Source organism: Oryzias latipes, chromosome 13 (genome assembly GCF_053564925.1).
Source record: "Oryzias latipes strain Hd-rR chromosome 13, Olatipes_Hd-rR_3.1".
Classification (NCBI taxonomy): domain Eukaryota; kingdom Metazoa; phylum Chordata; class Actinopteri; order Beloniformes; family Adrianichthyidae; genus Oryzias; species Oryzias latipes.
The window spans coordinates 26,798,570-26,816,577 of NC_136249.1; the positions used below are offsets into that span (position 1 = coordinate 26,798,570).

Genomic DNA, 18,008 nt, shown 5'->3' on the forward strand with positions numbered 1-18,008 from the left:
AGAACTGTGACTGGATGGTGTCACTTTATTATCATATTTATCAGAAACTATCAGCTGATAATTACTTAAAAGGAAGGTTATGTCATTGTTTGTTCACAGTTCTCCATGTCACCTTTAGTGGGAGCGAGCTCAGCTGAATCTAAAGCACAGAGCTGATAGTTTGCGCAGGAAAACAAAGGTTACAAGTCAATCTGAGATAAAGATTACAACAACAATTCTCTGACAACAGTTTTGAAGCACCAAACCCTCAAATGGAAATTACCTTTTGGTTGACCCAGCCTAAATTGGTTGAGTGCCCTTAACAGCTTTTTTATTAACTCAATTGAACTAAACAGATTTATAGCTTAAATTGGATTCAGTTTTCGTGAAAGTAAAATGCATTCTGGTGTTGCTTGGTGCTTATTTGGTTTTTGGTAAACCCTGAAATGGAATTTTGAGCTGTGCTGTGACTTATAGTGTTTTTGTGTAGTTTTAAATAAAGAGCAAAGGTTCAAAATGTTGGGCACGGGTCATTGGTATTGACTAAAATGTGTTAGAAAAGATGACAAAAACATCACATTTTGCATCATTTCAGAAACTTCATTTGATATAAATAGCATTACGTTTTGCTTACAATCTTACATTTCCCCTGAAAATCAAGGAGAGTAACTGGTCAAATTACTCTTCATTTTTTTAGCATGTCTTCCTCAATCAAGCATTTGGGTTAGGAGCTTAGTTTGTGCATTTTCACAGCTGAATCAGCTTTTTCCACATGTAAACAACTCTTCCACTATCATAACTCCTCATCATGACAGATCTTAAATGAGCACTTTCAAAAATCATATAATCCCTGTGTCTGCTGGCAGTGCAGCAACAGCAACTACATCAAAGTTGAACAAATCAAGCACATTTAGCCTCCTTCAGTTGTGTAATTTTGTGAAGAGCCTCAAATGGATTAGCGGTTTTCAAGGAGGTGTGAGGATTTCTAAACTCCCAGAAGGCCATTCAAAAAAACTCTTTGCTGCACAGACTTTGAAACTGAATTTCTTTTATAAGTGGAATCTTGTTGCTTTCATTTAAAGCTTAAACGTTTTTAGTTGACCGTGCTTCCCTCCCACTGACAAACATTATCATCTCAGTATGTGGTTTGAGAGGTGTGTCTGTGCAACACCCACCTTGTGGTTTAAGTTTAAAACAAGTTCACCATACATAAATGACATACTTGACCTGCTGTGCATTTGAGTATTGATCTAAAACGTTAATTCCATCTTTTGTAAAAGTGTTCCTATTGGTCTTTTAATCATGATTATGTCCTTTTTTAGGCAAAATTTAAAAAAAACTGTGTTTTATTCTAGAACATATTTTCTGCAGAGCGGCAGTTGTTCATAAGAAACTTACCTCTGAGTTGTGGGCAGGACCTTTGATGCGGAGTAAGCCTGTGTGTAACTGCTGTTGCAGTTACATTCGGATATCTTGGGGAGCAGGAACCGTCTTTACGCGTGCTTCATAAAAAAATCGTTGTTCTTCCTTTTATGTTATTTATTTTCTTGCACTTTCTTGAACAGTAAAAATATAAAGTACAAACCACAAAAAATATTCTTTAAAGGCATGAATACGTCCTAACTATGAAAATAACATGTTCTTAACACAGTCTAAGCACTGTCTAAGATTAATGTGCTGCCGTGCTTCCCAAGTTCAAAATCCAAAAGCAAAAGCCAATAAAAGACACGGCAGCTCCCAAAATGCACCTAACCAATAGGAAGCTGGAACAGCTGCATGGCCAAGGAATGACAGGCACATGCATGCATAAAATCTAATAAATAACCTAAGTTCAGCCAAATGGCTCCAACACTGTGCTTATTTCCCATCATCCCTTTGTTTAAACGTTACCCCACTGGCTTACAGCTCCTACCTCACATTAGCAGTGCAACAAAAATGGCGAGCAATGTCTGAGCTATCCAGCCGTACAGTTTAGAGCCAGCTTCTAGCTCAGACGAGGAAAACAAAGACATACATGGATCTATTTGTCTACAAGTGGAAGCATCAGAATGTAGCGGAGCAGGGAGCTTGTGGCGAGCCAATTGTAGTTATTACGCAACAAATGCGAGCTTTTTTAAACAATTTTTTTAATCCACTTTTGATTTACAGCGATTTGAATAAAGAAACAGTCAGAAACGCTATTTTAATCTTGTTTTAATCCATATATGCCCTCTATCATGATATTAATGCTACAATAACATGTTAAAAACACAAAAAAACAGTTTATTACTTTATTATTACTTTATGACTACTTTATTAGCATTTAAATGAAATCATCTTATGTGGATAGTAATAATTCACCCCATTTTCTGGTAGCTCTGCAGTAGCGCAAACTCCCATCCTGCTTGATGTCCTGTTATGTGGGGGAAGCTGGCTGGATGCCAGGTCTGGAGAAGTGCACAGACCCTGTTACAGTCAGAAGGTCCCAAACAAACTGTGCATGAACTGGAAGTTTGCTTTTAAACTTTTGGAGTGAAACCGATCCCTCAATGTTGCTGCAAGTGACTAGAGGAGATATATATCTACAAGTCATTGCTGCAAATCCAGATACACAATAATGAATTTCAAAGTAGTATCACTTTCCCGAAGTGCGCCCTCTCACTCCATCACTACTTAGTGTAATGACCAGATATGCTTCTCCACCCTGCTCCAGTGTGTTGAAGTATTTTCCATCAACTAAATAACCATTAGGCACTCACCAGCTGGAACTCTACTGTAAGAATATAAATGTCTCATGACCTGAATACAAGATGCATCATGTCCAGATCTTCCAGATCACTGTTTGAGTATTTTTCGGCAGCTAAACTGCCACTTAGCTTTCAAGGAGAAGGCCCTTTAACCACTTAAGTGCTCAGGGACACCGAAGAAAACATTGATCTAACAAGTTAATGCCCAAAACATAAATAAAACACAAGGTATTTTTGTAATCGGAAAGTTGTGGGTCATGGGTTTGCTTTTAGATTACCTTTAAAAGGCTCCCTAACTGTTACTCTCCAGAGGCTTATCAAAGTGCTGATCGAAAACTTTGATTCATCAAGATTTTTACTGTTTCATGCACGTGAAATTTCCGTAGTTGTTCAATGCTGAAAGCATTACCTATAAAGAAGTATAACTCTAAAAGTTAAATTATTAAAAATTAATGAGACTTCTATGATTCATTATTGATCTTTGTATTTTGCTCAAGCTAATGCATGCTTCTGTAGTTATTATCTTCTTTTGAAGGATTAGTGAGGGTTGCTAAAGTTTACAATCTTAAAAAAATCTTTAAAGGTATTAATATTTTATTAAACTCGATGTTACAAGTCCTAATTTTCAACATTTCACGGTTTTGTTTGACTGTGGATAACCTGCGATATGGTCAGGTTTTGTTATATTCTAAGAGATGTTCAAAATTACTTACCATAAATGTATTATTACTTAATGTAAAATATGGTTTTAAAATTATTTCTGTTGATGCTTACAATGTTAAAGACTATGAAATGTGATGGTTTAAAAAATAAAAAGGGAAAACTTGTTTAAGAGGTTTTTAAAAAGAAGGAAAAATTATATACTTGATTTGTTTTCTCCTTTTTACTACAATAATATCCAAAGAACAACTTTGAGGATTTTAAAACTTCTAATATGTCTTTTACAAGTTAACAGTCTGAAAGTAAAAAAAACAAACAAGAAAAATAGCCCTATCTATGCATGTCAGCAATAAAAACTCGCTACCTGATCTGTTGCTATTTGGATCATTCTATACTTTATATTTCAAGTGCAGCATTCTCTCCCAGGCTGATCTTATGCACCAAAGGGTTTTACAGTTGCATTGTTTTCAGTGTGCAACTGCTTTCATAGTCAGAATGTCCTCAACAAGGAAGGGCACATCAATCCACTTCTTTCTCTGAGGGACCTTTTTCTTATCCAAGCACAGAAGCTGAGGTGAGTAAAAGCAACAGGGTGGTTCATTTTCTTATTAGTGTCTTGCAATGCCTGCTCTAATTTATGAGATTGATCCAAAACTGACGTCCTGCATAGTCACACAGATTCTTGAATATTACTGAAGTCTAACCCAGAGAGTGTGGTGGTGTAGGTTACTGACCTAAAATTTGGACTGTGGTTTATCTTTCAGTCCTGGCCTCAGGCCAGTGCTGGTATGTGACCAGGACTGATTGTGGCATATCAATCAGGTTTTGTGTCACTGCGGAATCAGATTTTTTTTTTCTTTTTTGTGGGAGAGCTAATCTCTGAATGAATAACGTCTGATACAAAAGGTGATTCCCCCCAACCATGATAATGTGATAAGGTTCCAAAAAGTGGATTAGGTCAGTCCGAGGTCCTCCAGAAGCAGATCTGCTGCAGCACCACTGAACTCTCCTACTGGCTGATAAACAACAGCCAGTTTCCAGCTAAAATTCCAGATGTCCCGCCAAATGTCCTTTTTTTCCAAAAACGGAAACTGGCTGGACATCTGTAAAAATAATAAATACCTTGTCTGTTGAATGTTAACAATTCATTGTCAGTGAAATGAATTGGATGACTGGCAGTCTATGACATACCAGAAGAAGACTGAGGGTCTTTCTCAAAACTCCTCTGGGAATGAGCGTGTCTGTAAATTTAATTAGGAGGAAAGATTACAACTATATCCATGTTCATCTGATTACACTGTGCATGAAAGATATGCATTAAACTAAAGTAAAGCTAAGAACCTTTCCCTCCAAATGAGGTGCTGCTTGTCATTTTGGACACAGACTAAACTATATTTTAACCATTTGGAGAGTCGATCATTAACAGACCAAAGGCTGGGCTGTGAGAACAGGTAAGAACATTTCATATATCAGGAAATGTTTAAATGGTAAACCCTCCCCTTTCCGCTGCAGAAAATGTGATCGGCACTCTAATATCAATAATGCTGACAATAACTAGTGTTTTAGGGCTTCTGGAGGCAAAACCTTATTGGACGCTCAGGAGGAAAATGTTAGTTGTCATTGAGGTCAGACAATAGGATCAAATTATTCAGCACCGTTTTTGTGTTCAGCATGCACCATTATTTTTCTGTTAGCCGCAAGTGTTTCACATGTTCCACTAATCACACAATAATGTTGCAAGCAGAGGAAACGAAAGATCCATCATGTGAAAGTAGAAACTCCCCTCCATAGGCTACTCTTTTCTTCCATCATTTAAGTTGATTTGCTTCTTTTGCCTTCTTTAGTAAAACTTGACAAACTGAAGAACAAATCAGTGCATCCATCCATCCATCCGTCCATCCGTCCGTCCGTCCGTCCGTCCGTCCGTCCGTCCGTCCATCCACTCATATAGGGTCCCCTAAACACACAAGTTGGTGCATATATTTAATTCTATGTTTTCTTTCCAAGTAAAAAATAATGTATATAAGATACATTTCTTTAACATTTTAATGTGATTTCAGTTTTTAGATGCTTATCAAAACATTTGGATTCTTGAAAGTGGACCAGTGGAGAAGTAAATTGACGGACGTTTTACCCTGAGTATTCATCTTCTTCTGTTTATTCCCTTTCGGGGTCACGGGGCTGCCGCAGCCTATCCCGGCCACTTGTGGGTGAAGGCAGGGGGCAGCCTAGACAGGTCGCCATTCTGTCGCAGGGTTACCCTGGGTAAGGACTTTTAAAAGAATTATAAGTGTAACCACTCCATTAGGTCCCATGTTATTTGTTGGGGCCCTCAAACTGCAAAGTCCACCACAGGGCAACAGCACCTCTCGGATTTAGCAAGTACGCCTCTGAAAATCATTCAGTGTAATATTTCTCTGGAAAGAAATGCAGATTTTGTAGTTCATGGTACAAAAACAGACTCTGGTGAGAATGTTCAGTAAAAACTGGTGCAGATAGTTCATCACAAGTTGATTTGATCTCAGTGATGTATTGTGAATTTTTCTTTTTAGGATTTTATTTTCATTAAGAATTGAGCAAGGTTTGAGTTTCGATTGAAAGAGTGAGTCCCCTTCCCCCTAGCTGAACTGATCTGGAGCCGGATCTCAGAAACTCAGAGAAATTTTCACATTTAGTCTGGGAATAAACATGTTGCTTCTCTTTGAGTTTTAACCAGATTTAAGACTGGAATTTTAGTAGCTTTAATAATGTTGTTATGCAGAAATTCTATTCCAATTGAAAATTCGTGAAAACATCAAGAACAAGACATTATGTTTTAATTTGATGCTTCATTTCAACTCCTGGATGAAGGAAAATGCATGTAAACATCTGACTTGACTCAGAACAAACAAATTAAATTATGAAGATGCTCAGATTACCTATTTCCTCTTAGTTCTTGAAAGTTAACCTGCTAAGAGTTCAGATGTTGCAGTTTGATGGAATATTTTCAGATGTGAACATTTGATTCTTCATCATGTTAATATCTGAGCTTCACATGCCTAAAGCTAACATTTTGTAGTGACTCAATCTGCAGGAAATTTCTTCTGCAGTGACAAACGTGTGGAGAATGATAGCTGAAGAAATTCTGAGTTGTGCAATGAACTTTCTGCTGCAGAGGTTGTTGAGGCCCGTGAGTTTCACATGAAACCGTTCAAAAAGCAGTTGCAAACCACACGGTAAAAAATAGGTTGGTTTCAGTCTCTCACCACTCTTTATCCCCTGTCATCCTTTTGCTGCTCTGATTAGACAATTTTAAAGACACCGAGGAAAAATGTATCCTTTTAGTGAGCACTAAGTAGAAACTCCCAATCACTGAAATTAAAATGTTTTATATCTTTTTTCACAAGAAATTTTATCTTTTTGTTGCAAATCAAGGTCATTACAGAGCATGTGGTTCCTTGGCTGATAAAGAGTTAAAAGATATCGATCTCTACAACACTGTGCACTTCCTGCAAAACTTGTAGTGAACTTATTTTTGACTAGTTTTCTTGAAAATGTCTTCATTATCCACACCTATTTGCCCTTTTTTTATTGAAAGGTGACAAAACGTGCTAATTGAGCGAGTAGGTTTGTCCAGACAAAAAAAAAAGGAAACACAAATTTAAAAGGAAGTGCAATTAAATGAAGCCGTAAACATGACTTGTAGTGGGTGATTTTTCTAGCAGAGCATGAGGAGGCCTCTTCTGTCAGACTGGCAGTCTCTGAGGGCTCCCACTGGGGCTGGATGCAATGAATGATGCATGGCTATGGCGCGTCACATGGCGCCCCACCATATGAGGTGGCTGAAAAACTGGACAGACACATCCTGCCAGTTACAAACAAAAAAAAAAACATGTAAGGGTAAACACAAAGCATGCTTCTGAAAGCACAACAAGAAAGAAAGTGTGTGGGCAGGCACACACATTGTGGTTGTTTGAGTGGCAGAAAAAGTGCACACACGTCAGTGTCAGCTGTACAGGGTGTGAAAATGTAACCTTGAACCACAGAAAATACGCCCTTAAAAAGCAGTTTGCCTTGCATTCAGTTGGTGCATCCATCTGTGTCACCATCATGAGATGCTCCCGGCTGCTGTCTTTGGCTCTTTTCCTGCATGTTGGTCGATGCTTGGAGTTCCAGGGTAAGTCTGCAGGGTTACAGCCCACCTGTGACCATCAGCTCTTTATGGGCTTGTTTAACTGGACCTTGAGGTCTTATTTACCATGTGGTATTTACACTCAACAATGCTACTTTAGGACTTCTACTTGATTAACTAAATTATAAATGCATTTAGGCGATAAAGGAAAATAAGTAAGTACATACATCACTATTTCAGCAATGTCAGTACAGGCAGACAATTTATTGCTATTGATTAGCTGTGTCACCTAAAGCCCTTGTAATTTCTTTACGGGCTTATAAAACAGAAATAGGAGGGTCATTAAGATGCTTTTCCTCTGTGTAAAGGTGAAACCCAAACAGTGTGTGTTTTGTAAAAAGAATCCGTTTCTGCAGAATGGTTTAAATGCCCTGTTGCAGATGGCAGTTTCAGTGTGAGAAAGATCTTTCTTTCCTGCAGTGTTGTTTGTGGACCACATCCTGAACCTGCACAGTAAGATTTGCTGCGTGTCCTGAATGAAAGGCTGCTGTTTGCTGACAAAAAAGATGATGTTATACCAACGCGGGTTCTTTTAGCAAATGCTGTTCACACTGGAAGGTCATTACCCGATACTAGCACAACTACTAAGAGGCTTGGCGCGAAATGTCAAAGCGGTATTATCTGGCGAATCTTAGCAAATATATTGCATGTTTTTCTGTTTTTCCTGAAATATGTGTTACTATGCTTTTATTTTGTATATTTTTGGCTGGCATTTGTTTCAGCAATAACTTGCAAGGGCAACTGGCATATGGATCCACTAAACATGATTGAAGTGATGCAGCATATTTATTCCATGCCCTGTTATGTGCATTTGGAAGTCCTCCATGCTGTTTTCATTTGCTTTGATTTATAAGTGGATCAACAGCTTTTTAGCTTCAGCTGTGCTTGATGCAAACAGTCAATCAGCAGCAGGCCGCTCGCCTCGGTTCACCGTAAGACTAGCTGCATGTATCCGTTGTTACACTCAGGCAAAGCAGAACTAGATTTTGGCTCGAGCTCGGTTGTAGAATCAACTGTGTCCTCAAATGCACTTTTATTGAGACAGAAGTGAAAGCAGAGGTAGGGAGGATGAAGATAGTACTCTTGTCTTCTTTACAAAAATAACATGTCAGTCCCTATTAAATGCACTCTCCTCTTAATCCTCTTCTTATCTGTGACTGCTTTCTATGAGGAAAAAAGGAGCACTGCATAAAAACTCATGCATATCTTCAGAAGTGCTTTCATTAACATAATGGGTTCCTCAGATGAATACACTCTGAAACCCTAAATGATGCCAAACTGATGACTTTGCAAGTAGTTGCTGTCTTCTGACATTTTTTTTTCATGTTTAAGCAAACTCTAAACCTGTATACTTTCATTGTTTGAAGGTTTAGAAGGGTGCATAAGATGTTCATTTAGATGTTTTACTGGAATTTTGTAATTGCAGTAAAACATTATGCAAACGGCTATTGTTTGTCTGCCTTACACAATGGAATAGGTGGTGGATGAAAGAATAGTGGGAGGTTTGTGCTGAAAAATTGGGATTGAGTCCAGAGCGAAACAATTACTTACTGTTTTGCCCTTTGGGTTTGTTGCCCTTGGGGTCACCAAATATATTTAGTTAGAAAACATGGAGGCAGTTCAGGCTATTTAGGATAGAAGACAATATGTCTGCAGAAACATCAAGGTCTTGTTTTTGGAACTTGGTTGTCCCAGCTTTGATAATAAATTTAAGTTAGTTTGTTGGTACTGAGGTTGTGCAGCACAATGTAATTTTTCAACAGTTAGATGAAATGATAGATGAAGAGTTGTGTGTTTGCAGACCTGCAAATCTAAAAAACGGACTGACAATTTTTTTTCTCTTTCTATCTGACATGTTATTTCAAAATGTTATTCCCTAAAACAATCCATAGGAAACAAAAAGCATTTTGGGTGCTTTTCTTTTGTCTATCTCCAAATTAACAATATTTGTTCTCTGTAGATGAATATAATTCAACCAAAAATAGTAGTGTTTTCTGTTTTATATATTTCTATTTGCCACTTTTTAACACCAATTTTTGGAATTAAAATAAATTTAACTTTAACTTTGTAAAGTACATGAAACCTTTTGCTGCATCTGTTTTCAGATGTTGTGTATAACAGAATATTAGTTACTCATTTCTTTTCTTGTATTCACTTTCTTACAGTAAAAATTGTTCTCAATATGCTAATATTAGCATGTTTATGTGCTAAAATAAGAACAAGAAATGTATCTATGGAACATTTAGCGCATTTAGTTCATGTCACCATGGATGTTTCTTTTGCAATAGCCATTTAACTTTCAAGTGCAAACCAGTATTAGGAGCCTGGAGGCCTTACAGCCACAGTTAGTCTTCCTCATTTGTCACAGTATCGCTGCTGTCAGACAGACAAAGAGGTGCTTGAGTCTTCGTTTTATCTGCAACAATAACCATCTGTCGCTCAGCAGTCAGTCTGGACTTTGGTTTTCTCTGGAAGGAGACAGCTCTGTCCTTGTTGTTTGTAATTTTAACGGTGTTCAGATGAACTCCTGACCTCTTACTATCACTGAACTTTCTGTGTCCCAGGTTCAGGCGAAGAGCCCTCTCTTGAGATTTCTGAGAACGTGACGGCGGTCCTGGGGGAGGACGTGTACCTGAGCTGTCGATATCTGGGCGAGAGCCAGATCCAGAGCGCCGAATGGAAACGGCAGACCAGCAAGAGCGTTTTTGAGCGACTGGCGGGATTTTCAAATGACAGCTCTTCCTATCCCGAATCTGTCACCAACCTGACAGTTCAGGTGAAGGTTTCCAGTGTGGAAGCAGAGGGAGAGTACATCTGCGAGTTTAAATCAGAAGATGAGTTTTTCTCTAGGAGTGTTTTTGTCTCTGTATTAGGTGAGCCTCTCTCATAAAAGTTCTTTGTACGCTGTCTTCAGGCAGAAAAAGATTTACTGAACGATCCCAGAACGACCTACACCATCATTTTAATTACCCTTTAAATAAGTCACTCCGGAATATGAGTTGAACTTTTGGAAGAAAAGTGCAGCGCTGCTGAACAAATCTCCCAAGCCCAGTGTGATGCTGCATTCATACCCAACGGGATTCATGCTTCAACTTTGCGTCGGCTGTTTAAGTTTTCATTTAAAATTCACGGAAGACGCGGATGATGTTGAGAGATCCGGTTTACTTATTTTGACGAGCTCAACAAAAGATTTGTAAGCACGTCTTCATGTCAGGGTTCATGAGATCATTCAGTCTTTTCTTTTCTGTCTTTCTGTGATCATTACCTTCTGGACAGCAGCAGCAGACCGTGCTTTCAGCTGTAATTCAGCATCTCTGTAACCCAGTTTGATGACTTGCTGTCCTGCAGGAAAAAGTAAAAACACAAATAGTAATGTATTAAAAGAAAGCAAAACAAAACGTTCAGGAGGACAATGATCCGATTCTCCAATTTTTTGTTTGGATGGTGCTTCTTCTTCTTTTGTGTTGTTGTCACTAGCAAAAGTGACACACACACTACAGTCCTTCTAGCGGTTTTTAGTGGGAAACAACCGGTAAAGGGTAACCGGTTGTTGGTGCAAAAAATAACTACTACGTATTTTTATAAAAATGACAAATACGTTTCTCCTCAGTATAAGTCACACTCCAAACTATGCAAAAAACCACAACGTATACCCTGAAAAACACGGTCAATGCACATTTTGTTTATTTGCTTCCAGGTCGGCCTGATGTTCAAATCCTGGTGAGGGAGGACGTCATAAACAACACATCCTACCAGTCTGTGACGTGCTTTGCAGATGGAGGAAGGCCCCAACCTCAGATCAGCTGGGTGGTTGGCAGCCTTCCTCCTTCTGGGTACCCCTTCACTGTCAGCGTGAGAGAATCTCTTCCCTCAAACGGCCTCTTTAACCTGAGCAGCGTCCTCCGCTTCCCCACTCACCTACAAGACGAGGACAACGTCACATGTGTGATCCAACACCCAACCCTCCCTCACCCCAAACTGGCCACAGTGCGGGTCAAAACCTACAGTGAGTGCACTTTCAGGGCAGCATGTGTCAGCTTTGTTGAGGAGGGCGTTAGCGGGTGTTGCTTTAGCAGCAAGAGGTTTGCAATGAAGCGTCATGACTCAGCAGCTTGTGACGCTATAACTTTCTTCTGCATTTCCTTCTCACTCTGCTCCACATGCACACTGACAGAACATAAATCACACCGCACAATGCAGCGCATTCATGTGGGAATGCAGGCTTTCTGCAAAGTCCAGTGAAAAAGGCAAGAAAAAGCAACAATGACCCAGTGACTGGAAAGAGGATGCAGTTTGCACGTTTGGTGGTGATGTTCAACAATGTAGTAATTTTTAAATGTGCAAATCTACTCAGGCACATCCAGCAACCTGTGTTTAATCGCTATTTTTTTCAAGCTCGCCATAAAGTGTTACTGAAAACGGACTGAAAGAGTAGGCAAAATCAATCATAAAATTGGAAAATGAGTAATAAATAAAAGTCAACTTGAAGAGGCTCAGCTCTGAACTGCTCAACATCATTCCAAGTCAGAATTTCGTTGTTTTTTTTTAAATTAAATCTTTGCAGCATTTACATTAAAATATCATAATATTTTCTTTTATGTGGAAGAGATCAAAACGTTGTTGAAGAGTAATAATTAATAAACTAAACTCTTGACAACGCAGATGAGTTTTTTTTCTAATAAACATTTTAAACAGACAGATAAAAGTCTTTATCATTCCATGTGAATGAACCTAAAACAACCCAAAAATATCACAGAAATACAAAACTGGCTCCCACAGACAGATGTGAAGAATACTAGGGCAGATCAGGAAAATTCTGGATTCTCTTCCTGTAACTTTAGATAGAAATCCTGCAGCTTTTCTTATTACTTTTATATCTGATTTAAATTAGGCCTGCACGATACATGGCAAAAAATATCAGCTTATGCATATTGCAAAAGACTGCCTTTGCAGACAAGATTGTTATAAAACGGTTTCTTTAAATGTTTACACATATGCTACAGCAATCTTATGGCAGTTTAAAATATTCAATTAATTCAATAGAGCCCTTTCCTTGATGTATTTGACCAATAAGATGCCCTCCTCCTATGTCAAAAAGGGTCAGTTTGAGTTTACGTTTAAGTTATGTTGAGTTTTATTTAAATAAAACTGTTGTACTGAGATGGCCACACAGATCTATAATTTATTTCTAAAGTTCGTAAAAACAACAAAAGTAGTCATAAAAGTTACTACTAAAAGCTGCGGCTTATAAACTTTATTACCTGTGATCAGTGGTTGGCTAAGCTAAGTATTTTCCTGACAACATATTTGACAGCGAACCTTCTTAGCTGAGGACTCCGCCTTGCAACACGCCTGTGGTGTGTTAAAAGGTATTGTACCTGACGTTGATTCAGATATTCAGAACTGGTCAGCGAAATATAAAGAATAGGTGAATGAGTGAACTATCCTAACAAGGATTGCAAAGTGTAGGACTTTCATTATTCTTTCTCTTGTTCCTTTGCTCTGTCCTCGTAAAGAGATCTTTAGTCATGTGTTTTTGTTTATAAACTCTGGTTTGTAACAGAATAGTCCAGTTGAAAAGCAGTCTGAACACAGACCAAGCGCAAGGTTCAGGACTTGGTCCGGATCAAATTAGACGGACTCGGTCCAAACCAAATAACAGGCCTTTTCAGTTTGATATAAACCAATCACAACTTGAGGTGTTAACAAATGACACTTTGAACACTAAAATGATTAAATCTTAAATTATAAGAAGTGTTTGGTCATCTCTTTTGCTCATTGGGGTTGTTCTGCTATTGCAGACTACTGTATCTTTGATGTGTTTAATGGCAGACTCTGATCTCTACTGGGTTCCAGCTTGAGGTTCTCCCAGCTTTGGTCGCGCAGCAGCTGGGCCAGACATCTGCTCTCAGCTGCAGCTCTGCCAACAGATGGGACAGGTGATAAGCCTGAGCCTTCAGTCTTCAAAAACCCAGCAGACGTCACTTTTGCTTTGGGTTTCACTAACATGAAACTCATCTGGAAGCAGCTTCCCTTGTGGAAAAAAAAAATCCCCCAGAACACTTCCTTGCTATCTGACTTTTTAATTTGCTGGAAAAAAACATTTGGGCTTTGTGAAAGTCTGACTCTTCTTGCATTTCTTCCTGCTTCTCAGCAAGGCCAAATGTGACCATTAAAGCAGAGATGGTGCAGCAAAGAGGAAATTATTTCTGGGTGGTCTCTTGCATTTCATCCGGAGGGAGACCCGACACTGATATCTCTTTGGCTCCGAACGCAACCGTGGGGCTACAAGCAGAAAAGGACTCACACTCGGATGTCCAAAGACTTTCTGTCCATCTCCCTGCAGCTGAGTATGATGGTCGCAGCCTCACCTGCATGTTTAGTCACCCCAAATTCTCACACCCGGAGGAAAGAATCACAACACTACCCACTTTTTGTGAGTGTTTCTCATGAGTAGGAAAAGTGTTGGTCCTCCAGAAATGAAACAGAAGCAAAAAAAAAAAAAAACAAAGCACTAAATGTCTTTGTTTTATCTGCAGATTTGCACAAAGTGGAAACTGACAGCAGTAACTTTCAAGATGCTGAATATCTGGAGCTGCAAGAAGGAGAGACTGATGTTATCAGCCTGCATATCACTAGCAATGTGCCACGCTACAGTGTAATCTGCACAAAGTAAGAAACATTTGGTGATATAGCAACTAATGAACTAAAGAACACGAATTGTAAGAAGAAAGTCACAAAAAAAAGAAAGAAAGAAAGAAAAGGGAGGTAAAAATTCTTTCCAAGCAGCAAGTAATTGTTACTTCTTACAATAAGATATGAAAATTTTGAAACAAGGAGTTCCACACAAGCATTAAAAAGGGAAAATAAAAAGCTAACTGTTAGATAAAATTACTTAACACATAAGAACCCACGCCCATTTCATCTTAAAATTAAATCAAACTGAAATTTACCACTGACCGAGTGGACCTTTTCTGATGTTTTTCTATTACACTGATGTCACCGTGGGTTCTTATGGGTTAAAAAGAAATGTTTTCAGTCCAATAATGAGTATTCCTTTTGTTAGTTTGGAGCAAATTGTTTATATTTTTGTGTTTCTATGCACCTAGTTGTAGTTTATTTTTATTAGAGTTACAAAACACTAGTGTAATGAATTGAAGCTGAATTGAACCAAAATTGAACCAACATTTACAAAAGTAAAATTTGAGTTTTCTGAGTCTTAAACCAGTTTTTAAGTATGGAGTATGGAGTATGGAGCAAAATAATTTTGACTCATTTCAATTATAATTTTCTTATTTCAAGATCCTTATCCTTAATAAGACAAAAAAAAATCTTGACTGCTGATTTTGGGAAAAGTCTGGAGCAAAGATAAGTTAAAACAACAACTAACTTTTCAAAATGGAATACATTTCTCTCCAGCGAGACATCACTGTCATCTATACAACGAGATTTCAGTACATATTTCTGCAACTAACATGTTTATGCCTCACCTAATTCTTCCTAACTACTTTTTGTGTATATCCTTATTTCTTTTGTATATGAATTTCAGCATGAGTTACTTTGGCAGAAAAAGGTAAGTCTTCTTGTGCTTTTGTGTAACAAGCTGCACATCCTGAGAAGGATGTGGTGGTGCATTTAGTGACCCAAAAACCCCACAGAGACAGACATCAGAATCAGAAAGAGAAATCAGATCCTTTGTTGGATTGGTGCTGTGGGATTTTTTTTTTTTTTTTTAGAAATTATGTTGTTGGGTCATTTATAGAACATATGAAAAATATACATAAATACACTTAAATGTTTGACTTGACCTTTTGAGACCCGAGCTCTTGTGTGATAAGGTTTTTCTTTTCCATCTGATGATCACGTTTTGATGTTTTTAATTTTGGACAACCAGCAAAACATTGTTCATCTTTTGTGCATTTGCCTCACAGAAATAATGGACCCCTCCCTGAGGATGTGGAGCTTATTGGCCAAAACCTCACATTCTTGGCTGGAGTGAAGCCTCTTCACGCTGGTCTCTATGAGTGTCACATCTCTTATCTCCACCTCAACGCAGTACTGCGGTTTAACGTCACAGTCAAGCCTCGGCCTCTGCAGGCTGGTAGGTGAAGTTTATTGCACAGAGGGATTTCTACTTTGAAGTAGTTTCATTGTAGAACGTGGAACCTCCTCTCATTGTCCCTGTTCTCAGTTCCACCCACAATCTCGGTTGGTTTGCGGAGTGAAGATGGACGCTGGGTGATGGAGTGTGTAGCGGCTGAAGCTGTTCCGGCGGCCAACGTGTCTTGGCTGGTATCGCAAAGTGTTTCTGAAGAGTTCTGGTTCAATTCCTCCTCGTATAATGGAAGCCACACTGTTAGAGGAGTTTTACTCGTCCCTTTCTGTTCGCCTTGGGAGCTCACTGCAAAGTGTGTGATTCATCATCCGGCGTTTGAGCTCCCAGAGAACAGGAGCATAAGACTCCCTCTTTGTGGTACGGATTACAAATCAGTCGATGCTTAACTTTGTCTCCAACTTTTCTATTTCCGCTGCTCAGCTTCTGTTTTCTCCACACAGCTCGCCCAAACATCACCATCAATACTAGCACAGAGTGGAAGGACGGCCGTAAGTACACTAAGGTGTGCTGCTCTGTGATCAGCATCGCCTCTGCTGCTGATATACGCTGGCTTGCAGAGGACAACAACAACATCAGTAATGTCATGCAGACTGAGCTCCTTTCTGAGGGTGTGATATTAGCATGGAGTTTTGTGGATCTCCCTTCTTCTCTGTTTTCTGGTCAGAACATCACTTGTGCAGTGAAACACCCGAGCCTGGAGACACCTGCAGAAAGAACAATCCACATTCCTGAGCACAGTACGTTTGCTCTTTCATTTCTTGACAAAAACCACCTCACGCAGATGTTCATGTCCTTTCCTCTCCCCTTCCAGAGCCCCCTCTGTTGAGTGTAACTGTGATGAGACAGCGAGACCCCCCTCTTTGGCAGGCAGTGTGTGACTGTGAAGGGGAGTGCTTTAGGACAAACCTTCATTGGGTTCTCCCCAAAAGGGCAAGACCCGAAACCCCGCCACTGGCTGAATTTGAAGACAATGGGATTAAAGCCACACTGACTTATCCGTTTCCTCTGGCCCTGCATGAGGGGCAGAACCTGACCTGCATGTACCAGTTTGACCACAGGATATCGGAGAACCGGACCGTCCAGATCCCCAAATATTGTAAGTTCTGTTGATGTTCTGCTAAAGACTCTTATGGCAACCTGAAGAGGTCAAAAACATAGACAACTGAACTTCTTTACTGGGAATCAAGCTTCAAGTTGTTTTCAAAAACCAAAAAGTTTTTATGTTAAATCTTAGCAAACTACTCCAGACATTCAAAGACTTTTGCATGTTTTTCCTGCAGATATCACATCTGTGAAGATCCTGAACCATTCATCTCTCCTGAGCGGCCGTCACAGTGATCAGAGAGTCGTATTTGGCCTGAGAGTCCAAAAGAATCATCTCAACCAGAGAATACTGCTGGGTGTGGAAGGCAACGTGCCAGAATACAGCCTCCGCTGTCAAAGGTTGTGTAACTTTATTAGCAACGACAACAGCAAACGCTTCAGTAAAAAAAATAGCAGTTTCGATTAGGCAAATCTTTTTTTCTCCAAATGTGATCACTTTAAAACTTGAGCCTTAAAAGTCTTTTAGTTTGTGTGCTAACAATGAACAGAAAACCTATCAAAATAAGAAAGATTGTTCCCTCAATATCTTATGTCTATCTTATGTCTTATTCTTTCTCTTCTTTTTTGGAAAAAGTCTGAAGGAGCAGCATAAAGTATCAGTGTAACTGTTTCATAAACTGACAGGAAAAAAATCATTGTAGTTCTTTGCTAAAAACAAACTTTAACTTTTTACTATTTTTTGAAGTGACTATTGTTAATTCAGAAGCATAATTACAATGCTGTTTTATGTTGGGTTGTGTACTTTCCAAGTTATTCAGTTTCCTTCTCAGTTTCCTGTTGTCACACTAAGCTAATTAACTTAGAAAGATAGGTAAAATCAACGTAAAACTGTTTCAGCACTTTAGTTTCCTTTGTTTTTTTTAATGCAATGTTTGTTTATGTGATAAGGCTTTATAATAGGATAGAGCAGCTAGCTTAGCTGTCTGGTGACAAACCAATGCTAATTGGCCTTTAAAGTCCCGCTTTGATCATCTTTTGATCTATTTTAAAAGTGTTCCCAGTAGTGTTTTAATCATGATTATGCCATTTTTAGGCAAAATCAAAAAACCTGTGTCATTTTCTAGGACATAGTCTCTGCAGAGCGGCAGAAGTTCACTAGAGTCGAGTTGTGGGCCTAACCAATAGCTTGGAGTAAGCCTTCCTTGACTTTCCATCATCCCTTTTTTTACATGCTCCCTTCCTGGCTTACAGCCCCTCACACTCCCAAGCTAATATTACCTGGGTGGGAGCCATCCAGCCGCTCAGTTTAGAG

The 18,008-nt window shown here is 39.0% G+C and overlaps 1 protein-coding gene across 2 annotated transcripts in view; it reads left to right on the forward strand.

Moving 5' to 3' along the window:
- The window catches only part of si:ch211-149e23.4 (uncharacterized), a 76,497-nt gene that overhangs the window by 56,381 nt on the left and 2,108 nt on the right, over positions 1–18,008 (forward strand). Inside the window, exons 6-15 of one of the 2 annotated variants that reach the window (XM_078929570.1) lie at positions 10,101–10,409; positions 11,234–11,542; positions 13,691–13,972; positions 14,076–14,208; positions 15,468–15,637; positions 15,728–16,009; positions 16,093–16,154; positions 16,317–16,389; positions 16,464–16,748; positions 16,933–17,095. In XM_078929570.1, coding sequence (XP_078785696.1) covers positions 10,101–10,409; positions 11,234–11,542; positions 13,691–13,972; positions 14,076–14,208; positions 15,468–15,637; positions 15,728–16,009; positions 16,093–16,154; positions 16,317–16,389; positions 16,464–16,748; positions 16,933–17,095 — 2,068 coding nt within the window. Of the gene's footprint in view, positions 1–10,100; positions 10,410–11,233; positions 11,543–13,690; positions 13,973–14,075; positions 14,209–15,467; positions 15,638–15,727; positions 16,010–16,092; positions 16,390–16,463; positions 16,749–16,932; positions 17,096–18,008 lie in introns of both variants that reach the window. The other variant, XM_078929569.1, reaches the window with a different exon arrangement.